Genomic DNA, 20912 nt, shown 5'->3' with positions numbered 1-20912 from the left:
GCAGGCTGAACTGGGGGGCTCTGTTAAGAGACCTGGGTCCCTGTCCCCAGAGCCGAGGGAAGGCGTTGGACCCCAGAATCCTCCACTGTTGATCAAGGCCCCCCCCCCCGAAGGCCGGGCGCGGTGGCTCAAGCCTGTAATCCCAGCACTTTGGGAGGCCGAGACGGGCGGATCACAAGGTCAGGAGATCGAGACCATCCTGGCTAACATGGTGAAACCCCGTCTCTACTAAAAATACAAAAAACTAGCCGGGCGAGGTGGCGGGCGCCCGTAGTCCCAGCTACTCGGGAGGCTGAGGCAGGAGAATGGCGTAAACCTGGGAGGCGGAGCTTGCAGTGAGCCGAGATCGCGCCACTGCACTCCAGCCTGGGCGACAGAGCGACACTCCGTCTCAAAATAAATAAATAAATAAATAAAAATAATAATAATAATTAAAACAGGGTGAGTCCGAGACCATCCCAGGATACCTGGCTTCCACTGCACTGAGGAGGAAGCCACAGTGGGTGGGGGTCCCCAGACCTGGCAATGGGAAGGCACTGCCCAAGCTCTGCTCTTCTTCCAAGAATCCTGATGTTAACGCAGACTCCCCACCCCAGCCTTGCTGCCCCTGCTCCCAAAAAGCAAGAAGCACAGTAGCTGCACCCAGGGCTGGGTGTCCACATCCCACCTTCTCTGGGCTGGGCTCTCATGGAGGAGGGGCTGCAGCAGAGACCCCAGGCCGCCCAGGCCGAGAGAGACAGAGACTCAGAGGCAGGCGGAGGATGTGAAGCAACTTTAATCGCCACCCTCAGACAGGGCAGCAGGAGTGTCTCAAGCACGGGGCTGTTCCACCCCCTGGGAGCTGCCTGGGGCCAGCCCCTCAGTTCTGGCTGTAGCATGTTCCCCATCCTGGCTCCCCGGGTCTCCATAGGGAGTGTCCAGGGACCGTCAGTCTCCAGGGCCACTTCTGCAGGAGCTCGGGTTCGAGGTTCCACGTGGCCAGAAGAACTCAGGTCTCTGAGGGCTGGTGTGCCTGCGTACCCATCCGCATCACTGCTCTCCTCCTGCCCGGCTGTGCCCAGGGCTGGGTGACGGTGCTGGCAAGTGCTTGTCCTCAGGGCAGCGAGGTCTTCCGTTCTGACAGCAGCAGGGACTCCTTCATGGCCACCAGTAGCCCCAGCGGGCGGAGGCGCTCCTGGGCTCGGAGCCAGGACAAAAGGAGGAGGGTGACGGCGACCAGGCTTGCACTGAGCACCGCTGTGGGGAACAGATGGACAGAGGTATAGGAAGGGGGAAGGCAAGAGCCCCCACACCCACCAAGCTCGGCACACACGGGGATAGGAATTCTGCAGCTCATCCCTCCCCACCCGCCTCCCCTGAATCCCCGGAGCTCTAAGCCCCGAGTGTGGGAGGGTAAGTCCATCTTACCAGCAGCTGCAATAACCCCATAGACACCTGGGCTTCCAGACTGGTTCCCGGCAGAGGAGGACGTGACATTCTCGACAGAGGTGACACTCTCCGGGGTCACAGGGGGCCCCGTGGTTGTGGCATCCCCTTTCAGGAGGGTCTCGTTGGTTCCTGCAATAAGCCCAGGCGTTCAGTAGCTGAGGAGAGAGCACTGAAGGCATGAGGGGGCCAGGTGCCCAGCGGAGCCCTTGGGGTTTATCCTCCAACCAACGCAGGCTGGGTGAAGTTGACTGCTGCCTGTAATCATGTCTTTTTGTTTTGTTTTGTTTTGTTTGGAGAAGGAGTCTGGCTCTGTCACCCAGGCTGGAGTGCAGCGGTACGGTATCTGCTCACTGCAACCTCTGCCTCCTGAGTTCAAACGATTCTCCTGTCTCAGCCTCCCCAGTAGCTGGGATTACAGGCACGTGCCACCACATCTGGTTAACTTGTATTTTTGGCAAAGATGGGAGTTCGTCATGTTGGCCAGAGTGGTCTCAAACACCTCACCTCAGGTGATCCACCTGCCTCGGCCTCCCAAAGTGCTGGGATTACAGGTGTGAGCCACCGCGCCCGGCCTTTTTTTTTTTTTTTTTTTTTTTTTGAGATGGAGTTTCGCTGTCACCCATACTGGTGTGCAGTAGCACAATCTCAGCTCACTGCAACCTCCGCCTCCCAGATTCAAGTGATTCTCCTGCCTCAGCCTCCTGAGTAGCTTGGATTACAGGTGTGTGCCACCACGCCCATATAAATTTTTTGTATTTTTAGTAGAGACAGGGTGTCGCAATGTTGGACAGGCTGGTCTCGAAATCCTGACCTCAAATGATCTGCCCGCCTTGGCCTCCCAGAGTGCTGGGATTACAGGCATGAGCCACTGCACCCGGCCCCTAATGATGTCTTGCCCCTCCTACAGGGATGCAGGCACAGGCAAAGGCATGTGTCCACGCCCCCAGCCTGGCCACGCCCCAGCAGGCAGCGGGTGTGCCCATCTACCCACCAGTCCACCCCACCCCCGCAGGTGCGTACCACAGCCGAGCTCATCGCTGGAGTCAGGACAGTCTGGGTGGCCGTCGCAGCGCCACGTGAGTGGAATGCAGTCATCGCTCAGCGTGCAACGGAGCTCGCCTGCTGGGCAGGCCGGGCGGCTGCAGTTGCGCAGTTTCTTGTTGGTTCTCCCGGAGCAGTCACTGACGCCCGTGCAGGGGCAGGGGAGGCCAGGGGGCGGTGGGCATTGCCCGTTCTGGGTACACGGCTCAATCCCTGGGGCACAGGGTTGGTCAGGTCCCAAATGTCCACCCAAGAAGGCCCAGGTACTCCCTGCAACCCCGTCCCCTGCAAGCCCCACCCTCTAGGAACAGCTGAGCCCAAAAAATGCTCCCTTCCTAAGGCTCCGCCCCCTGCAACTGTTAACTCCACCCTCTAAGGACAGGCCTCCCTGCAAGTTCTTCCCCCAAGACCCCACTAGCTCTACCTTCCTACAAGCCCACTTTATTCTTTTTGTTTGTTTGTTTGTTTCTTTTGAGACGGAGTCTCGCTCTGTCGCCCAAGCTGGAGTGCAGTGGCTGGATCTCAGCTCACTGCAAGCTCCGCCTCCCGGGTTTACGCCATTCTCCTGTCTCAGCCTCCCAAGTAGCTGGGACTACAGGCACTCGCCACCTTGCCCGGCTAGTTTTTTGTATTTTTTAGTAGAGATGGGGTTTCACCAGGTTAGCCAGGATGGTCTTGATCTCCTGACCTCGTGATCCGCCCGTCTCAGCCTCCCAAAGTGCTGGAATTACAGGCTTGAGCCACCGCGCCCGGCCTCTTTTTTTTTTTTTTTTTTTGTTGAGATGGAGTCTCCCTTTACCACCCAGGCTGCAGTGCAGTGGCGCAATCTCAGCTCACTGCAACCTCCACCTCCCAGAGTCAAGTGATTCTCCTGCCTCAGCCTCCTGACTAGCTGGGATTACAGAGGCCTGCACCACATCCGGCTAACTTTTGTATATTTAGTAGAGATGGTTTCACTGTGTTGGCCAGGCTGGTCTCGAACTCCTGACCTCAAGTGATCCGCCTGCCTCGGCCTCCCAAAATACTGGGATTACACGTGTGAGTCACTGCACCTGGCTCCCTCCCTCTCTTCCTTCCCTCCCTCCCTCTTTCCTTCTTTCTTCCTTTCTTTCCTTTTTCTTTTTTTTTTTTTTTTCTTTCTTTTTTTTCCTGAGACAGAGTCTTACTCTGTTGCCCAGGCTGGAGTGCACTGGCACAATCCTAGCTCACTGCAGCCTCAACCTCCCAGGATCAAGTGATCGATCCTCCCACCCTAGCCTCCCAAAGTGCTGGGATTGCAGGCATGAGCCACTGCGCCCAGCTCAAGCTCATCTTAGACCCTGCTTCTTCTTATGACCCACAGACTCAAGTCGCACCCATCCCTGTGGCCCTGCCTCTCCCACAAGCTCCACCTCCGTGTGCCTGGCCCCTAACAGCCCACCCTCAGGCCCGCCCCCTGTAAGCCCGCCCTGGGGCGTGGCCACTCACTGCACTCCTCCTCATCGCTGCCATCGCTGCAGTCGAAGTCCCTGTCACAGCGCCAGGTGAGGGGCACGCATAAGCCACTGGTGCGGCACTGGAACTTGGTGGGTGGGCACGAGCCTGAGCTGGGGCCTGCGAGAGGGATGCAAATGAAGCCTGGGAAGCTGGAGGCTGGACCCTCCTCCAAGAGCACAGCAGCCACTGGCTGTGACTCGCAGGAGACGGGTGAAGTCCTGGGATGTAGGAACCACACTGGCGGCTGCTTGTTACTGAGCCCCTAGTACAAGTGCGGTTCAGAGTGTGGCAGTTCCTGGGCTCACCAAGAGCCCCACCGGGCAGGTGCTACTGCACTCCCCAGGTTACAGAGAAAGGAACTAAGAGGAGGCTACAGAGCTGGTGGCAGAGGCTGGGTGCGGTGGCTCATGCCTGTAATCTCAGCACTTTGGGAGGCCGAAGCAGGTGGATCACTTGAGGTCACTGAGACCAGCCTGGCCTACATGGTGAAACCCCATCTCTATTAAAAATACAAAAATTAGCTGGGCGTGGTGGTGCGTGCACTGTAATGCCAGCTACTCGGGAGGCTGAAGCATGAGAATTGCTTAAACCTGGGAGATACAGGTTGCAACGAGCCGAAATCATACCGCTGCACTCCAGCCTGGGCCACAGAGCAAGACTCCATCGCCACAAAAAAAAAAAAAAAGAGCTGGTGGTGGAGTTGGGGTTCGAACTCAGGTCTCACTGATCCCAGAGTTTTCACCAGGCTCCTTACAGCGAGATGATCTACCCGGGAGACCTCCAAACTCAGTGGTTAAAGAGACTGGGGGACAGGCCATTTTTCCACATGCCCTGGGTCAAGCTCACGGGCTCAGGTTAGCAGGGAGGGTGTATCTCCTCTAGGTAGCAAAAGGGAAACTGAGGCACTGGGTAGAAAACCTGCTCAGTCACCAAGTCCTGTTGCCTTGCCTCCTGAATTCCTCCCAGACCTATCACTTTCCCCATCCTAAATGTGTCAGCTCCTCACCAGAGCCCCAGGCCCCAAGGTCCATTAGGACATCAGAGAGCTGCCCTTCCTGCTCTCCTCTCTACACCCTGTGTTTTCCCCTCAATTTTCAGATCTCAGCTGATTTCCTGGGACGGTTCTCAAGTCCCTCTCAGAGACCTAGGAAGCACTGCCTCCCACGTCTGACAACTGTCCTCAAAGCCCTGGTCATGCCTGTCCACCCACAGACTGGACAGTCTGTGGAGGTCAGGGCTGTGACCTGGCTGCCTAAACCCAGGGCAGTGCCTGATCATAAGTGGACACAGGTCACATAAGGGTTCAAGCTGGGTCCAGAGAAGATCCAGGCTGTCCTAGATTCTGAGCAGGGAAGCTTAGCTGTTTGCCGACCTGGAGAGGCACAGAGGGGCCTGGAACCTGGGTCAAGGAACAGAGGAAGGGAGTGGCCTTCAAGGCTTCCTCCTGGGTGCGGCCAGGAGAGGTGGCAATTCTGCCACCTGGCTTGGCTTCACTCTGCCAGGGCGTTTAACCTCTTCCACCTTTACCCACCAGCCATGAGCCTCCAACCCCCCACTGCCCACAGTCAGCCCCTCCCCGGCCATCAGGCCCAATTGCACCTGCTTGCCACACGGTCCCTGAGCTCTGTGGAGCCCAGAAGAGCTGTGGACAAACCAGAGCCAGCTTCCTTCCCTGCCCCCAAGGGGTCTGGCAGCCTCCAGGTGTGGCTCTCCACCCAGGCCCAGACTTCCACAGCCCTGACACCTCTGACCTCCCTTCACTGGCCTGCTGGAGTGTGTGTCCCTCTGCAAAGTGGACAGCAGAGCACAGCAGTCCCCGCCTCATAGGGTGGTAAGCCTGACAGGAGTTAGAGTGACCAGTGACTTTCCCTCCTGGCCTCAGTTTTCTCACATGTAAAAGGGGTATGCTGGGAATCCCTACCTCAACATCCTGAGGACAAAGAGACTGTGTATAGAGTTTTGTCCTGTAATCCCAGCACTTTGGGAGGCTGAGGCAGGCGGAACACTTGAGGTCAGGAGTTCGAGACCAGCCTGGCCAACATGGTGAAACCCCATCTCTACTAAAAATACAAAAATTAGCCGGGCATGGTGGTGGTGCCTGTAGTCCCAGCTACTCGGGAGGCTGAGGCAGGAGAATGGCATGAACCCGGCGGGCGGAGCTTGCAGTGAGTGGAGATTGCGCCACTGCACTCCAGCCTGGGCAACAGAGCGAGACTCCGTCTCAAAAAAAAAAACAAAAAACAAAAAAACAACAAAAAAACTTTTGTACTTGGTTAACGTGAACCCTGCCTCCTTTAAAAAAAAAAAAAAAAAACCCAGGAACATTTAGCGTGAATGTCAGGGACTTTGGGATGAGTCCAGGGACCTAGAAAGTGCAGAATGCACAAAGGAGCTGGGAAAGTGTGTGAGCTTGAGCCCAGAGCTGCAAGTTGGGAGTGCCTGTGTGCACAGGGAAGCGACTTCAACCCTCCCAGCTGCCTCTAGGAGTATCAGAGAGGGAGCCCGTCCCTACTGGCCACCACCAATACCACTTAGGCCAGGGCGAACATGCCCACGGGGGTATACTGAACTTGTGACCCCAGTCTCTGCGAGGGCCTGGAGTAGCATGGGGGAGAGACCTCGCGTTCTCCAATGATGGAGGACAAAGGAGAGACGGTCGCGGAACGGTCACAAGGCCTGGGCGCGAGGGTTTGCAAGGCAAAGGTGCGAGAGGCACCAGGTGACCCGCCCTGCGTGATTAGCGGTCGGACAATCTGAACCTGCTAAGAGCTTTCCTGACCACGCTGGCATGAAGGGCGGCTTGGAGGTGACAATGGGGCACGACAGAGCAGAGCAGGTGTGGAGAGGGTGCACAGTGCCGGGGCAAAACCGTTAAAGGCAGGTGGAGGCACCCTCTCCCCCTCCCCCAGCATGGGGTCTCCCTAGCTCCAGCCCGCGCCTTCCCGCAAGCGATTAAGTCCAAGTCCACGTGCTGGGGGAGTGTCATGGACGGACGTGCGGTGCAACCAATGGCGAGGCGTTGTCGGAGCGCGGGGGCGGCGCGAATCCTCACGAAAGGTGGGAGCCTGCTCTGCCGGGGGTCACTCACCTGAGGCCTGGGCAGAGGTCCGGGTGGAAAGCGGGGTGGCGGCGACCTCCAGGCCTAGTCCGAGGCCGAGCAGCAGCCGCAGCGCCAAGCCTAGAGCCCCTGTTCGCTGCGCTCCACCCCGCGCCATCCAACCGCTGGTCGAGCTGTCCCCACAGCTGCGCCGGCCACGCGCCGTCCGGACCTCGCTCTTATCCCTGCGCACGCGCACGCGCGGGGCGGAGGCGGGGCCCAAGCCCCCGAGTCCCGGGGCGCCCGCGGCTACGAGTACCGTAAATGTCAGAATAGGAGGAAAAAGAGAATTACAGGCCCGTCCCCCACTTTCCCCAGTGACGAGATCAGTCGAAAGGTATGGAGGCCGCTTGAAGTCAGAAACTTCTGGGGATGGAAAGGAATTTGCTGGTGTTCATTTGCATTATTTCCCGTTCCATGTGAGGACTGCTGCAAACGTTACTGCCTCGTGATCCTTTTTAATATGGCAGCCACGCCCCTCAGGCACTCCCCATTTCCTCCCACATCTCACTGCTTTTGTGGCGCCGACAGTTAATTTATTTTATTTACTTATTCTGGTTTATTGCCCGAGTCCCCATAGAATGCCAGCTACTGGAAGGCAGGGATCTTCTATTGCTCACTGCTTTATTCTCAGGGCCTGACACATAGTGCCTCACTCACAGTAGGCTCTTAGTAATTTGGTGAGTAAATGAATAAATGAAACGTCCATTCTCGGAGTCGGGTTGCTTGGGGGAAAAAAAGGAAAGGAAATCAATTAATTAATTTAATTAAATAATAAAGGCCGGGCGCGATGGGTCACGCGTGTAATCCCAGCACTTTGGGAAGCAGAGGTGGGCATATCTCTTGAGCCCAGGAGTTGGAGATCAGCCTGGGCAACACAGCAAGTCCCCGCCCGCCTCAAGAAAAAAGAAAATTAGCTGGACATGGTGGCTCTAACTTGTAGTCCCAGCTATTCAGGAGGCAGTGAGCTGAGACCACATCATTGAACTCCAGCCTTGGTGACACTTCATCTCAAAAAAAAAAAAGTCGTGTTCATAAAACTTGGTTCAGACGCCGTTAGTGGCATGCCTTGCCTAGGGTCTTGCCCTCCTTGTGGCCTCTGCACACCCTGCCTGGTCTTACTCTCCCTCCTGACCTTTCTGAATGTGATTCATCCTTTTGCCCCAAGCAGAATGCCTCCTCCTCCAGGAAGCCTTGGGCTGTTAGCCTTTGTAGGACCCACTCTGGGACACTTGTACCTGCTGCCTGCAGCCGTGGCCTTTCCCCTTCCAGAGGGCAGGGCCGGCTCAGCACCCTCTCGATCCACAGCTGATCTTTTCTAGCTGCTGAAGGGGCGGGGCTGTGCCCTGGGGAAGCCATGACGCTCCCCTGCTTAGGGTCACTGGGTGGCTCCTGCGGCCAGACTTGGCCACCCTCCCTTTGCAGATTTCTGTCTCCTCCCCAGGAACCAGCTGCCTTCCTTCTGGGGCGAACTCATTCTCATCCCACAGTCCCAGCGTAATGGTTTCTGGCTCAGGGAGGCCTTTCCTGATCTGCCCTAGGTTTGCTGTGAGCAGCCCTCACTGTCCTTTGCCTTCCCCATTGAGCTGCAGGGTGACCAAGGTCAAGCAGCAGCCTCAGTGGAAGGTGCTGAGGAAGGTTCATGTGAGAAGCGGCTGGGGGAGCCCTCAAGAGATGGAAGTTAGGCCGGGCGTGGTGGTTCATGCCTGTAATCCCAACACTTTGGGAGGCAGAGGCGGGCAGATCACTTGAGGTCAGGAGTTTGAGACCAGCCTGGCCAACATGGCGAAGCCCTGTCTCTACTAAAAATACAAAAATTAGCTGGGCATGGTTGCACACACCCGAAGTCCCAGCTACTTGGGAGGCTAAAGCAAGAGAATCACTTGAACCCAGGAGATGGAGGTTGCAGTGAGCCAAGATCACACCACTGCACTCAACCTAGGTGACAGAGCAAGACTCTGTCTCAAACAGAAATTTAAAAAAGAGATGGAAGGCCAGGCGCGGTGGTTCACACCTGTAATCTCAGCACTTTGGGAGGCCGAGGCAGGTGGATCACCTGAGGTCAGGAGTTCAAGACCAGCCTGGCCAACATGGTGAAACACCGTCTCTACTAAAAATACAAAAGATTAGCTGGGCTTGGTAGCAGGCGCCTGTAATCCCAGCTACTTGGGAGGCTGAGGCAGAAGAATCACTTGAACCCAGGAGACGGAGGTTACAGTGAGCCGTGATCATGCCATTGCACTCCAGCCTGGGCAACAAGAGCAAAACTCCGTCTCAAAAAAAAAAAAAAAAAAAAAAAAAGATGAAAGTGAGAAGTCTGTGGCTGGACTACTGAGCACCTACACATATACCCCTTACCCCACCCGACTGGTCTTCACGATCAATGCTCCTCAACAGCCAGTGCTCCTGGAGTCCAACCTCCCACAAGGATCACCCATCCCTACCACTCTCAAGGTCAGAGCCTGGCCTTTGGGGGAAAGGGCAGTTCTGTCTCCAGGGTCTCTGCACCCAGAGACAGTGTCTCTCCCACCCCTGGAGTGCCAACAGAGTTGGGAGACTCGGCACTGACTTCACCCCAAAATCCAAGTTAGCTGGGTATTGCTTAAAATCAGAGGCCAGGTGTGGTGGCTCACACCTGTAATCCCAGCACTTTGAGAGGTGAAGGCGGGTGGATCACCTGAGGTCAGGAATTTGAGACCAGCCTGGCCATCTCTACAAAAAAAAAAAAAAAATTAGCCAGTTATGGTGGTGCACACCTGTAGTCCCAGCTACTCGGGAGGATGAGGCAGGAGAATTGCTTGAGCCCAGGAGGCAGAGGTTGCAGTGACCCGAGATCACACCATTGCACTCCAGCCTGGGCGACAAGCACAAAACTCTGGCTCCTGCAGCCAGATTTCTGTCTCCTCCCCAGGAACCAGCTGCCTTCCTTCTGGAGCGAACTCATTCCCATCCCACAGCCCCAGCACAATGGTTTCGGGCTCAAGGAGGCCTTTCCTGATCTGCCCTAGGTCTGCCTTCCTGTGAGCAGCCCTCACCGTCCTTTGCCTTCCCCGCTGAGCTGCAGGGTGACCAAGGTCAAGTAGGGGCCTCAGCAGGAAGGTCTAAAAAATAAAAATAAAATCAGGGCCGGGCGCGGTGGCTCATGCCAGTAATCCCAGCACTTTGGGAGGTCAAGGCAGGAGGATCGCTTGATGCCAGGAGTTCAAGCTCAGCCTAGGAAACACGGTGAGACTCTGTCTCTATTTTTTTATTTTTTAAAGTAAAACTAGAAGTGATACCCGCGCTCTATGTATTCGTCATAAATTAGGTCACATTCTCCCTGGAGGGAAACCAAGGAGGCAAAGTAGTCAGGTGGCCCTGAGGGCGCGGTGTCACAGGTAAGGCTGGTCCGAGGACAGCTCCCACCTCTTTATGGGAGGAGCTGGAGTCACTGCCTTCTTCTCAGTGGCTGCTACAGCAGAGCTGGAGGAGGGAAAGACTTCAGTGAGGGTTTCCAAAGAACAGTGTGGAAAGATCTGAGGGCGCCCACACCTGCCCCAGTACAAACACACCCACAGGGACTTTCTGGACCTGCAGGGCGGACAGCAGGACAGACTGCAAGACAGACAGCAGGACAGACAGCAGGGGGTTCCAGAATGCCAGCCCCTCCAACGCGGCCCCTCAGAGGGTCAGCCGACGTCAGGTGGGAGCTGGCAAGCCCCCTCTCTCCCTCGAGCCCTGGGTGAACCCCCTGCCGTGGCCCCCAGGCCCAGAACCCACTGTGGAGAGCTGGGCTCCTCCCTTCCCACTTCTGGTCTCCAGTGTATACAAGGCCCCCACCCCCATTCCTGCTGCCCCTCAAAACAGGTTGCTGGCAAAAGGGCCAAGCAATCAAGTGACACTGGCCTCAGGGACTGGGCAAGATCTGCATGGCAGGTGCAACGGTGTGGGCACAGAGCCAGGAAGATGAGGCACCGCCCTCAGGAAGACTCAGGCTGGTGGGGCTGAGGATCCATACGCAAATGGCAACTGCAAAACGCATCTCTGGCCCAGAGCTGGCCAAAAGGGAGCCCCCAGGAGACCCTGTGCTGACAAGTCCAAGACCAGCACCCTCCCCTCTCACCCCGCCCACCTGAGCCTGTGGGGCCTAGGGCTGGAGAGACTCACCTCACAGCCTAAGCAAGAAACGAAGCAGGAGATGGAGGAGGTGCCCCAGGGGTGGAGGCACAGGACCCCCCAGGAGCCTCAAGGAAGTGGAAGAGGCGGAAGTGGTCTCCCTGGGAAATGCAGACATCTCTGGGGGTATGGCAAGGGGCTGCGTGGGAACAAGGTAGTTTGCCACACTCCGCTGCTGGACTCCAGTGAATCAGAAGGTGACAACAAGGACCACTCCACTGACTATTCAGAATTCTTGCTTTTTGAGACACGGTCTTGCTCTATCGCCCAGGCTGGTATGCAGTGGCACAATCTCAGTTCACTGCAACCTCCGCCTCCCAAGCTTGAGTGATTCTCTTGCTTCAGCCTCCCAAGTAGCTGGGATTACAGGTGTGCACCATCACTCCCGGCTAATTTTTGTATTTTCTTTCTTGTTTATTATTTATGAGACAGGGTCTCACTTTGTCACCCAGGCTGGAGTGCACTGGTGCGATCTCAGCTTAATGAAGCTTCCTTGACCTCGCAGGTTCAAGAGATCCTTCTGCCTCAGCCCTTCAAGTAGCTGGGACTACGGGCACACGCCACCACACCCGGCTAATTTTTGTATTTTTTTGTAGAGATGGGGTTTCACCGTGCTGCTCAGGCTGGTCTTGAACTTCTGGGCTCAAACAATACACCCACCTCGGCCTCCCAAAGTGCTGGGATTACAGGCAAGAGCCACAGCGCCCCTAACTTTTGTATTTCAGTAGAAGCAGGGTTTCGCCACGTTGGCCAGGCTGGTCTTGATCTTCTGACCCCTAGTGATCTGCTCACCTCGGCCTCCCAAAGTGCTGGGATTATAGGCGTGAGCTACCATACCCAGCCTAAAAATTTTTTAATGAGACAGGGTCTCGCTGTGTTACTCAAACAGGTCTAGAACTCAAGCAATCCTCACACCTCAGCTTCCCGAATCACTGGGATTACAGGCACACACCACCGCGCCTGGCCTATTCACAGAGTTCTAAGTACCGAGCAGGCCCTGCCTGGCCTCATCACCTCTCAGATCTCAGCACACTGCAAGTCTAGCATCCCTGTTTTACACAGGAAGAAACCAAGGCTCAAGAAGGCGGAGACTGCCCACACCGTGAGTCGTCTGTAGAACCCAGACCCCAGTGGGAATCCAGGCAAACTGGTTTGAAATCCTGCTTCTGCTGCCGGGCGTGGTGGCTCACACCTGTAATCCCAGCACTTTGGGAGGCTGAGGCGGGCGGATCACGAGGTCAGGAGATCGATTCCATGGTAAAACCCCATCTCTACTAAAAATAAAAAATTAGCCGGATGCGGCAGAGGGTGCCTGTATCCCAGCTACTCGGGAGGCTGAGGCAGGAGAATGGCGTGAACCCAGGTGGCGGAGCTTGCAGTGAGCTGAGATCGTGCCACTGCACTCCAGCCTCGGCGACAGCACGAGACTCTGTCTCAAAAAAAAAAAAAAAAAAAAGAAATCCTGCTTCTGCTTACCGCTGCCTGTGTGACCCAGGCCAGTCACTTGGTTTCTGTGAGCCTCGATTTCCTCTTCTTTTTTTTTTTTTTTTTGAGACGGAGTCATGCTCTGTCGCCCAGGCTGGAGTGCAGTGGCCGGATCTCAGCTCACTGCAAGCTCCGCCTCCCGGGTTCACGCCATTCTCCTGCCTCAGCCTCCCAAGTAGCTGGGACTACAGGCGCCCGCCACTTCGCCCGGCTAGTTTTTTGTATTTTTTAGTAGAGACGGGGTTTCACCGTGTTAGCCAGGATGGTCTCGATCTCCTGACCTCGTGATCCGCCCGTCTCAGCCTCCCAAAGTGCTGGGATTACAGGCTTGAGTCACCGCGCCCGGCCGATTTCCTCTTCTGCAAGAGGGGCCATCACCATCTAACTGGTGGAGTTATTAGGAGGTAGGCAGGACACTGACTCTGTGCCAGGCTCCCTTCTAAGAGTTTACAAATATTAATTATGAGGACTAACCCTCATAACAGCTTTCTGAAGTAGATACTATTAGAGTCCCCATTTAATTAAGAGAAGGCACCTGAAACCAGGGACCAAACTAGTTTTGGAGAGGAATCCAAGGTTTATACAACTCCCTCTCTGAGAATAGTACATGGCCAGGCGCGGTGGCTAACGCCTGTAATTCCAGCACTTTGGGAGGCCAAGACCAGGAGATCACATGAGGTCAGGAGTTCAAGACCAGCTGACCAACATGGTGAAACCCCAACTCTACTAAAAATACAAAATTAGCCTGGCATGGTGGCACGCGCCTGTAATTCCAGCTACTTGGGAGGCTGAGGCAGGAGAATTGCTTGATCCTAGGAGGTGGAGGTTGCAGCCAGCCAAAATCGCACCACCGCATTCCAGCCTGTGCAACAAGAGTGTGACACTGTTTCAAAATAAATAAATAAAATAGGCTGGGCGCGGTGGCTCAAGCCTGTAATCCCAGCACTTTGGGAGGCCGAGACGGGCGGATCACAAGGTCAGGAGATCGAGACCATCCTGGCTAACATGGTGAAACCCCGTCTCTACTAAAAATACAAAAAACTAGCCGGGCGAGGTGGCGGGCGCCTGTAGTCCCAGCTACTCGGGAGGCTGAGGCAGGAGAATGGCGTAAACCCGGGAGGCGGAGCTTGCAGTGAGCTGAGATCCAGCCACTGCACTCCAGCCTGGGCGACAGAGCATGACTCCGTCTCAAAAAAAAAAAAAAAATAAATAAATAAATAAATAAATAAATAAATAAAATAAGAATTCATAGTTACATAAACAGTAATGTCTCAGCTTTTCACAGGGCCCTTGGAGGGACCCCGGAACTTCATGTTTTGTAGGATGCCCAGTCCTGGCTGAGGTGCTAACTTCTACCCTCCACTGGGTTGGACTAAATGAGCTCTTCCTGAGCATGGTGACTCTCACCTGTAGTCCCAGCTACTCGGGAGGCCAAGGCAGGAGGATCGCTTGAGCCCAGGAGTTTGAGAACAGCCTGGGCAACAGAGCACGACCCCATCTCTACAAAACATTTAAAAATTAACCCAGCATGAAGGCCGGGTACAGTGGCTCACACTTGTAATTCCAGTACTTTGGGAGGCCGAGGCAGGCGGATCACGAGGTCAGGAGATCGAGACCATCCTGGCTAACATGGTGAAATCCCATCTCTACTAAAAATATAAAAACTTAGCCAGGCGTGGTGGTGGGCAACTGTAGTCCCAGCTACATGAGAGGCTGAGGCAGGAGAATGGCGTCAACCTGGGAGGCAGAGCTTGCAGTGAGCCGAGATCATGCCACTGCACTCCAGCCTGGGCAACATGGCAAGACTCTGTCTCAAAAAAAAAACCAAAAAACAAAAAAAACAGGCCAGGCACGGTGGCTCACGCCTTTAATCCCAGCACTTTCGGAGGCCGAACTGGGTGGATCATGAGGTCAGGAGTTCAAGACCAGGCTGGCCAAGATGGTGAAACCCCATCTCCACTGAAAATACAAAAATTAGCTGGGCGTGGTGGTGGGCACCTGTAATCCCAGCTACTTGGGAGGCTGAGGCAGGAGAATCACTTGAACCTGGGAAGCGGAGGCTGCAGTGAGCCAAGATCACGCCACTGCACTCCAGCCTGGGCAACCGAGTGAGACTCTGTCTCAAAAAAAAAATTAACCCAGCAAGGTGGCATTAATCTGTAATACCAATTACTGGGGAGGCCAAGGAAGGAGGGGAGGATCACTTCAGCCCAGGAGTTCAAGGCTGCAGTGAGCAATGATCGCGCCATTGCACTTCATCCTGGGCGACAGAGCAAGACTCTGTCTCTAAAAACAAGCAAATGAGCTCTCGGACAAAAAGCTCCCAGCAGCACCGTTCCTGATGCAATTGATGCTTACTGAGTAGGATCTTGACAAGCACCCTTCCCACAAGTTGGGGAGAGAGAGTGGGTTGCAGGAGGGGGCCGTGGGGGCTGTGGTGAGCTAACGCTGGAGATCCTCACCTCTCTGCTGGCTTGCCTGACACCAGCGCCTTCTGCGAGGACATGATGACGGAAGGGGGCACAGATTCCCGGCGGCCATCGCGAGTGCAATAGTAATTATTGGAGAGCTTGTGGTTAGGACCCACAGGGAGCTTGGGAGGAGGCTGAGTTCTGAGGGGAAAAAACAGCAGCATTGAAGCAAAGGGACAGTCACTGTCATGGCCCTGCTGTGGGTCCCTGTCACTTCGGTCACAAAATGTAGGATCTACAGCCAGCCACTGGGATAGGCCACAGGCTGGGGGTGTCCCTTGGTACACTGGCAGGGACATATGCCTGGGGAGGGGTCCTGGGGCCAGAAGCAGATGGCAGCCCCTGCTCTGGATGTGACGATGCCAGGGACCCCACCAGTCCCGAATGTGATGGGTACAGAGGACCTTTTCTGAGGTTCCCAAGGCCCAGGACATGTTCCCACGCCCCCCACCCCACGGCTGAGCTTGGCAGCCAGCCTCACCTGATTTAGCCCACTCTGAGTGGCTCTTTCCCCTAAGGCCAGGCTCTGGACGCCCTGCGTTTCCTGTTATCTCAGGAAGTCTCTGAAGAACCCTGCTAGGATCAAGGCCCATTACTCAAAGAACACCTTGGCCTTGGAACCTGTCCAGATCTCTGCATTTCCTGCCACCATGTGGCCAGGCAACTCATCTCTGGAGCCCAGAGAGGGGTGAACAGAGCTCGGTCTTGGCTTGAACTAAACCCTGGGCTGGATTTACCTGGAAGCCTGAGGCCTTAAAAGAAATGCTCAAGCCGGGCGCGGTGGCTCAAGCCTGTAATCCCAGCACTTTGGGAGGCTGAGGTGGGCGGATCACGAGGTCAGGAGATCGAGACCATTCTGACTAACACGGTGAAACCCCGTCTCTACTAAAAAATACAAAAAAACTAGCCGGGCGAGGTGGCAGGCGCCTGTAGTCCCAGCTACTCGGGAGGCTGAGGCAGGAGAATGGCGTAAACCTGGGAGGCAGAGCTTGCAGTGAGCTGAGATCCGGCCACTGCACTCCAGCCTGGGCGACAGAGCGAGACTCCGTCTCAAAAACAAAAAACAAAACAAAAGAAATGCTCAAAACAAGGATGGGCACGGTGGCTCATGCCTGTAATCCCAGCACTTTGGGAGGCCAAGGTGGGTGGATCACTTGAGGTCAGGAGTTCGAAACCAGCCTGGCCAACATTGCAAACCCCCATCGCTACTAAAATACAAAAATTAGCCAAGCATGGTGGTAGCAGGCAGAGGTTGCAGTGAGCTGAGATCACCCCACTACACTCCAGCCTGGGCGACAGAGCAAGACTCCATCTCAAAAACAAAAAAAAAAGCTCAAAACAAAAGAGGGGCTTTCCAGAGAGAGGGGGCAGAGAAGAGCAAAAACCGTAAATTGATCTGTTTCTACTTAGCCATGTTTCTAAATTACTTTTTTGTCTGGGAACTGTTTTGCCAGAATTAAATTTTTTTCTGAGGCAGTGATCATACGCACTACAGCCTGGATGATATATGCAATCATATGATCGCTTGAGGCGTGATCATAGCTCAGTGCAGCCTCAATCTCCTGGGCTCAAGCAATGCTCCCACCTCAGCCTCTCAAGCAGCTGGAACTACAGGTGCACACCACCACATCCAGCTCGTTTTTCTCAAGTAGCTGGAACTACAAGTACACACTACCACATCTGGCTAATTTTTCTATTGTGTTTGTGGAGTTGGGGGTCTTGCTATGTTGCCCAGGTTGATGTCGAATTCCTGGCCTTAAGTTATCCTCTCTCACCTTGGCCTCCCAAAGTGTTGGGATTACAGGCGTGAGCCACCAATCATTGTATTTTTTAAAAATAAGAAACATAAAGTAAAAAATGTTTAATATTAAAAGCAATATATTACGTGAAAGACTTTGCTTAAGGAGGCTGGATGTGGTGGTTCATACCTTGGGAGGCCAAGGTGGAAGGATTGCTTGAGGCCAGGGGTGGTTTTTTTTGTTTTGTTTTGTTTTTTTGTTTTGAGATGGAGTCTTGCTCTGTCGCCAGGCTGGAGTACAGTGGTGCCATCTCAGCTCACTGCAACCTCTGCCTCCCAAGTTCAAGCGATTCTCCTGCCTCAGCCTCCCAAGTAGTTGGGACTACAGGCGAGCGCCACCATGTCAGCTAATTTTTGTATTTTTTTTTTTTTTTTTTTTTGAGACGGAGTCTTGCTCTGTCACCCAGGCTGGAGTGCAGTGGCACGATCTCGGCTCACTGCAAGCTCCGCCTCCTGGGTTCACGCCATTCTCCTGCCTCAGCCTCCCGAGTAGCTGGGACTACAGGCGCCCGCCACCACGCCTGGCTAATTTTTTGTGTTTTTAGTAGAGACGGGGTTTCACTGTGTTAGTCAGCATGATCTCGATCTCCTGACCTCGTGATCCGCCCGCCTCGGCCTCCCAAAGTGCTGGGATTACAGGCGTGAGCCACCGCGCCCAGCTTAATTTTTGTATTTTTAATAGAGACAGGGTTTCACTATGTTGGCCAGGCTGTTCTCAAACTCCTGACCTTGTGATCCGCCTGCCTCAGCCTCCCAAAGTGCTGGGATTACAAGCATGAGCCACTGTGCCTGGCCAGAGGCCAGGAGTTTAAGACCAGATTGGGCAACATGATAAGACTTTCTCTATAAAAAATTTTAAAAATTAGCCAGGTACGGTAACATGTGACTGTAGTCCCAGTTACTTGGGAGGCTGGAACAGGAGGATCACTTATGCCTGGGAGTTCGAGGCTGCAGTGAGCTATGATTGTGCCGCTGCACTCCAGCCTGGGTGACAGAGACTCAATCTCAAAAAACAAAAACAAACATCCAGATGAATCACTAGAGGGCGCCGTCATCCTAAAAAAGTCAAAACTTTCACAAAGCCATTTCCTCAACTGGCCCACAACTACCCTGATAGAAAACCAACTGGGGGATTGTGGGGGCGGCGGGGACAGCATCAGGAAGAATAGCTAATGGATGCCGGGCTTAATACCTAAGTGATAAGTTGATCTTTGCAGCAAACTACCATGGCACATGTTTACCTTTGTAACGAAACTGCAAATGTACCCCAAAAGTTAACATTAAAGTTGAAAACAAAAAAAATTTGATACTTCTAATATTTGGAATTAGTCACAACATGTAGGCATTCACATAAATTTGGTTATTTTTTTTTTTTTTTTTTGAGACGGAGTCTCGCTCTGTCACCGGGGCTGGAGTGCAGTGGCCGGATCTCAGCTCACTGCAAGCTCCGCCTCCCGGGTTCCCGCCATTCTCCTGCCTCAGCCTCCCGAGTAGCTGGGACTACAGGCGCCGCCACCTTGCCCGGCTAGTTTTTTGTATTTTTAGTAGAGACGGGGTTTCACCGTGTTAGCCAGGATGGTCTCGATCTCCTGACCTCGTGATCTGCCTGCCTCGGCCTCCCAAAGTGCTGGGATCATAGGCATGAGCCACCGTGCCCGGCCAGAATGCTTTTTTAACAATTATTCTTTGAATGGGTCCTTCCCATCATTCAGGCGACTTAACTGTCATTCCCGAAGAAAGATCTTTCCCAATCATCTGACTTTACGTGGCCACCCTCCAGCTTCCACTCATTTTGTTTTGTTTTCAAAGTATTCCAGAACAATACTATCTGCTGTGTTTGTTTCCCTACTAAGCTTCTCCCTAGGATGTGGTGTCCATGAAAGGAATGTGGATAAGAACTTTCCTGGTTCACAAAGTTAAACCCAAGGCTGAGGTCATACATGACAGGGGCTTGTAAATATCAACTAATATTTTAATATAAATGAGTCTGAAATCAGGACACTTCTGGGTTCAAGTCCCCGCTGCCACTTTCTAGCTTCTGAGTGACTTCAGGCAAATGATTTAGCTTCTCTGGACCTCTTTTTTCATCTGTAGCTTGGGGATAACACTGACTAACATGGTCACACTGAGCACTGCAAATCTAGCCTGATTCCCACTCAGAATGCACGCCCGGCCTCGCTGTTCCAGGAGGGCTGTCTCCGGAGTTCAGCAAGGTTAAAGGCAAACCTCTGCCTCCACAGCCTGGCAGGGGACTGGTGGCAGGATATCAGTCCTGCGTTTCAGGGGTCTAAAGGAACATAGATTTTGTTTTTGGTGGAGAAAGGACAGAGCCAGAGGCTGGGCAGCGAGCGGGGCCTGCTCACCGCTTGGAGATCTCCTGGTAGCGCAGCTGCAGCTTCCCCTGCAGGTCTTGCTGTGGGAAGAGGAAAGGGGAGGTCGGCCTGCAAGGCACCCCAATAGAAAGGAAAGGACAGGGCGAGAGACCAGGGATGGCCCGGGGATGCGCATTTTGAGGGAAGGCAGGGGATGAACACTCGGGGAAAGGGATGTGGGTCCTGCAGGTGAAGAGGAAAGCCGGGGTCCGGGCCCACAAGATCCAAAGCTAAGAAGGTCGGGGACTGGGGAAATCCCAGGCCTGAGTGGTTCCCAGGAGAGGAGAGGGTCCCGGGCTAAAGGGGTCACGAGTTGGGGGTTCCTAGGGAGATTCGGGGACAGCGAAGGGTCCCGGTTTAGGAGGGAGGTGAGGAGCAGGAGCGGGTCCAGAAACACGGAGCCCGAAGCCCCCCATGGTACGGCCTTGTCCGCCCCGCGCACCCCAGACGCCCAGTTCCGCAGCCGCTGGATGAGACGGGTGGCGGACGCCATCTTCCGTCCGAGATGCTGAAGGGCGCCGCCAGTGACGTCTCCACCGCAGGGGCTGCTGGGAAAGACGCGGTGTGGTCTCGCGAGACAGGAGTAGGCGGGGCTAGGATGTCCTATAAAGTCTCTCTACGAAGCACGTGACTTCTCTCCGCCAGACAGCCGCTGTGCCGCCATCATGGACACCAGCCGTGTGCAGCCTATCAAGCTCGCCAGGGTGAGGTGGGGGCCCGAATTTGGGGGCAGGGGAAGGGAGTGGAGGAGCCGAACGGGCCAGGTCTGAACCCAGCTTCTTTCCTCCAGGTCACTAAGGTCCTGGGCAGGACCGGCTCTCAGGGACAGTGCACGCAGGTAATCGGGTGGGGGCATTTGGCCGACTGCCGGGGACCTAAACTGCTACCCTGTCCTAATCCCTGCCAGCCGGAATCCGGGAACCGATGCTCATTTCATCCCAGGGTTCTGATGGTTCCCTTTAACGATCTGTGTTTTGGGCCCTACACGTTCTCTGAATTCGTATCTCCTTCCCACTTCGCGGTGCCTTTCCGCGGCTCGCCCTAACTTCTTCCTCCCCTCCCTGGTGGGGACCCGTAGGTGCGCGTGGAATTCATGGACGACACGAGCCGCTCTATCATCCGCAATGTAAAAGGCCCCGTGCGCGAGGGCGACGTGCTCACCCTGTTGGAGTCAGAGCGAGAAGCCCGGAGGTTGCGCTGAGCTTGCCTGCTCGCTGGTGGGTGCAGAGGACACCCCTTTGATAAACCCTTGTTTGGTGGTAGGGAGGCTTCGTTAAGCCCAGGGTGAGAGGGTTTGGGAAGCACAGTCTACAGAGACTGACCAGAGGGAGGCGGGAGTTTGCCAATTGCTGCAGGGCCTGTCAGCATCTCATGTTTGGTTCTGTTTACAGGGTCTTGGATGTTGGGTTCGACCACTTGGCCGATGGGATTGGTGTGTCACAATCTGCTCCTTTATTTTTTGCCCGCCACGCGGAATTGAGATGCTCCTTTAAATAAAGCGTTTGTGTTTCAAGTTAACTTGGGTTCTTGTCTGGGTTATGCGACTAGGGTTTCTCTAGTTTTCTTGAGTGGTTCCCAGGTGGTCACCG

The 20912-nt window shown here is 54.7% G+C and overlaps 3 protein-coding genes across 4 annotated transcripts in view; 1 reads left to right on the top strand and 2 right to left on the bottom strand.

Moving 5' to 3' along the window:
* Window positions 1-757: 757 nt before the first annotated feature.
* Window positions 758-20912, bottom strand: part of CD320 (CD320 molecule) — a 61123-nt gene continuing 40968 nt past the window's right edge. Inside the window, exons 2-6 of the mRNA XM_050770713.1 lie at window positions 7034-7195; window positions 3937-4062; window positions 2449-2682; window positions 1408-1557; window positions 758-1236 (exon numbers count right to left, since the gene is read on the bottom strand). Coding sequence (XP_050626670.1) covers window positions 1094-1236; window positions 1408-1557; window positions 2449-2682; window positions 3937-4062; window positions 7034-7195 — 815 coding nt within the window. The 3' untranslated portion in view covers window positions 758-1093. The remainder of the gene's footprint in view (window positions 1237-1407; window positions 1558-2448; window positions 2683-3936; window positions 4063-7033; window positions 7196-20912) is intronic.
* NDUFA7 (NADH:ubiquinone oxidoreductase subunit A7) lies at window positions 10269-19914 on the bottom strand. 2 transcript variants are annotated; one of them, XM_050770927.1, is made up of 4 exons: window positions 19766-19914; window positions 19315-19364; window positions 15145-15294; window positions 10269-10504 (listed from the first exon to the last, which is right to left on the bottom strand). In XM_050770927.1, the coding sequence occupies exons 1-4, from the start codon at window positions 19814-19816 to the stop codon at window positions 10414-10416; spliced, it is 342 nt and encodes a 113-aa protein (XP_050626884.1). In that variant the 5' UTR covers window positions 19817-19914; the 3' UTR covers window positions 10269-10413. The 2 variants fall into 2 exon arrangements, with proteins under 2 accessions (XP_050626884.1, XP_050626885.1); XM_050770928.1 differs by lacking the exon at window positions 10269-10504 and adding an exon at window positions 11252-11336.
* On the top strand, window positions 19918-20841 carry RPS28 (ribosomal protein S28). Its single transcript, XM_050771007.1, has 4 exons — window positions 19918-20027; window positions 20114-20161; window positions 20402-20540; window positions 20715-20841. Exons 1-3 carry the CDS (start codon window positions 19989-19991, stop codon window positions 20522-20524), a joined length of 210 nt encoding a protein of 69 aa, XP_050626964.1. The 5' UTR covers window positions 19918-19988; the 3' UTR covers window positions 20525-20540; window positions 20715-20841.

The sequence above is a fragment of the Macaca thibetana genome, chromosome 19 (assembly GCF_024542745.1).
Source record: "Macaca thibetana thibetana isolate TM-01 chromosome 19, ASM2454274v1, whole genome shotgun sequence".
NCBI classification, from domain to species: Eukaryota; Metazoa; Chordata; class Mammalia; order Primates; family Cercopithecidae; genus Macaca; species Macaca thibetana.
The sequence above is the reverse complement of the archived record's forward strand: the minus strand, read 5'-3'. Positions and strand labels throughout refer to the sequence as shown.

What these genes read in the sequence shown, in the direction of transcription:
- NDUFA7 (XM_050770927.1), bottom strand. Translation starts at nt 19,816, where the DNA reads ATGGCGTCCGCCACCCGTCTCATCCAGCGGCTGCGGAACTGGGCGTCT. An exon ending in TGCGGAACTGGGCGTCTGGG is followed by an intron (nt 19,365 to 19,765) that starts GTGCGCGGGGCG and finishes CTCTTCCCACAG; the next exon opens with CAAGACCTGCAGGGGAAGCT. An exon ending in TACCAGGAGATCTCCAAGCG is followed by an intron (nt 15,295 to 19,314) that starts GTGAGCAGGCCC and finishes TTTTCCCCTCAG; the next exon opens with AACTCAGCCTCCTCCCAAGC.
- RPS28 (XM_050771007.1), top strand. Translation starts at nt 19,989, where the DNA reads ATGGACACCAGCCGTGTGCAGCCTATCAAGCTCGCCAGG. An exon ending in AGCCTATCAAGCTCGCCAGG is followed by an intron (nt 20,028 to 20,113) that starts GTGAGGTGGGGG and finishes TCTTTCCTCCAG; the next exon opens with GTCACTAAGGTCCTGGGCAG. An exon ending in CTCAGGGACAGTGCACGCAG is followed by an intron (nt 20,162 to 20,401) that starts GTAATCGGGTGG and finishes GGGGACCCGTAG; the next exon opens with GTGCGCGTGGAATTCATGGA.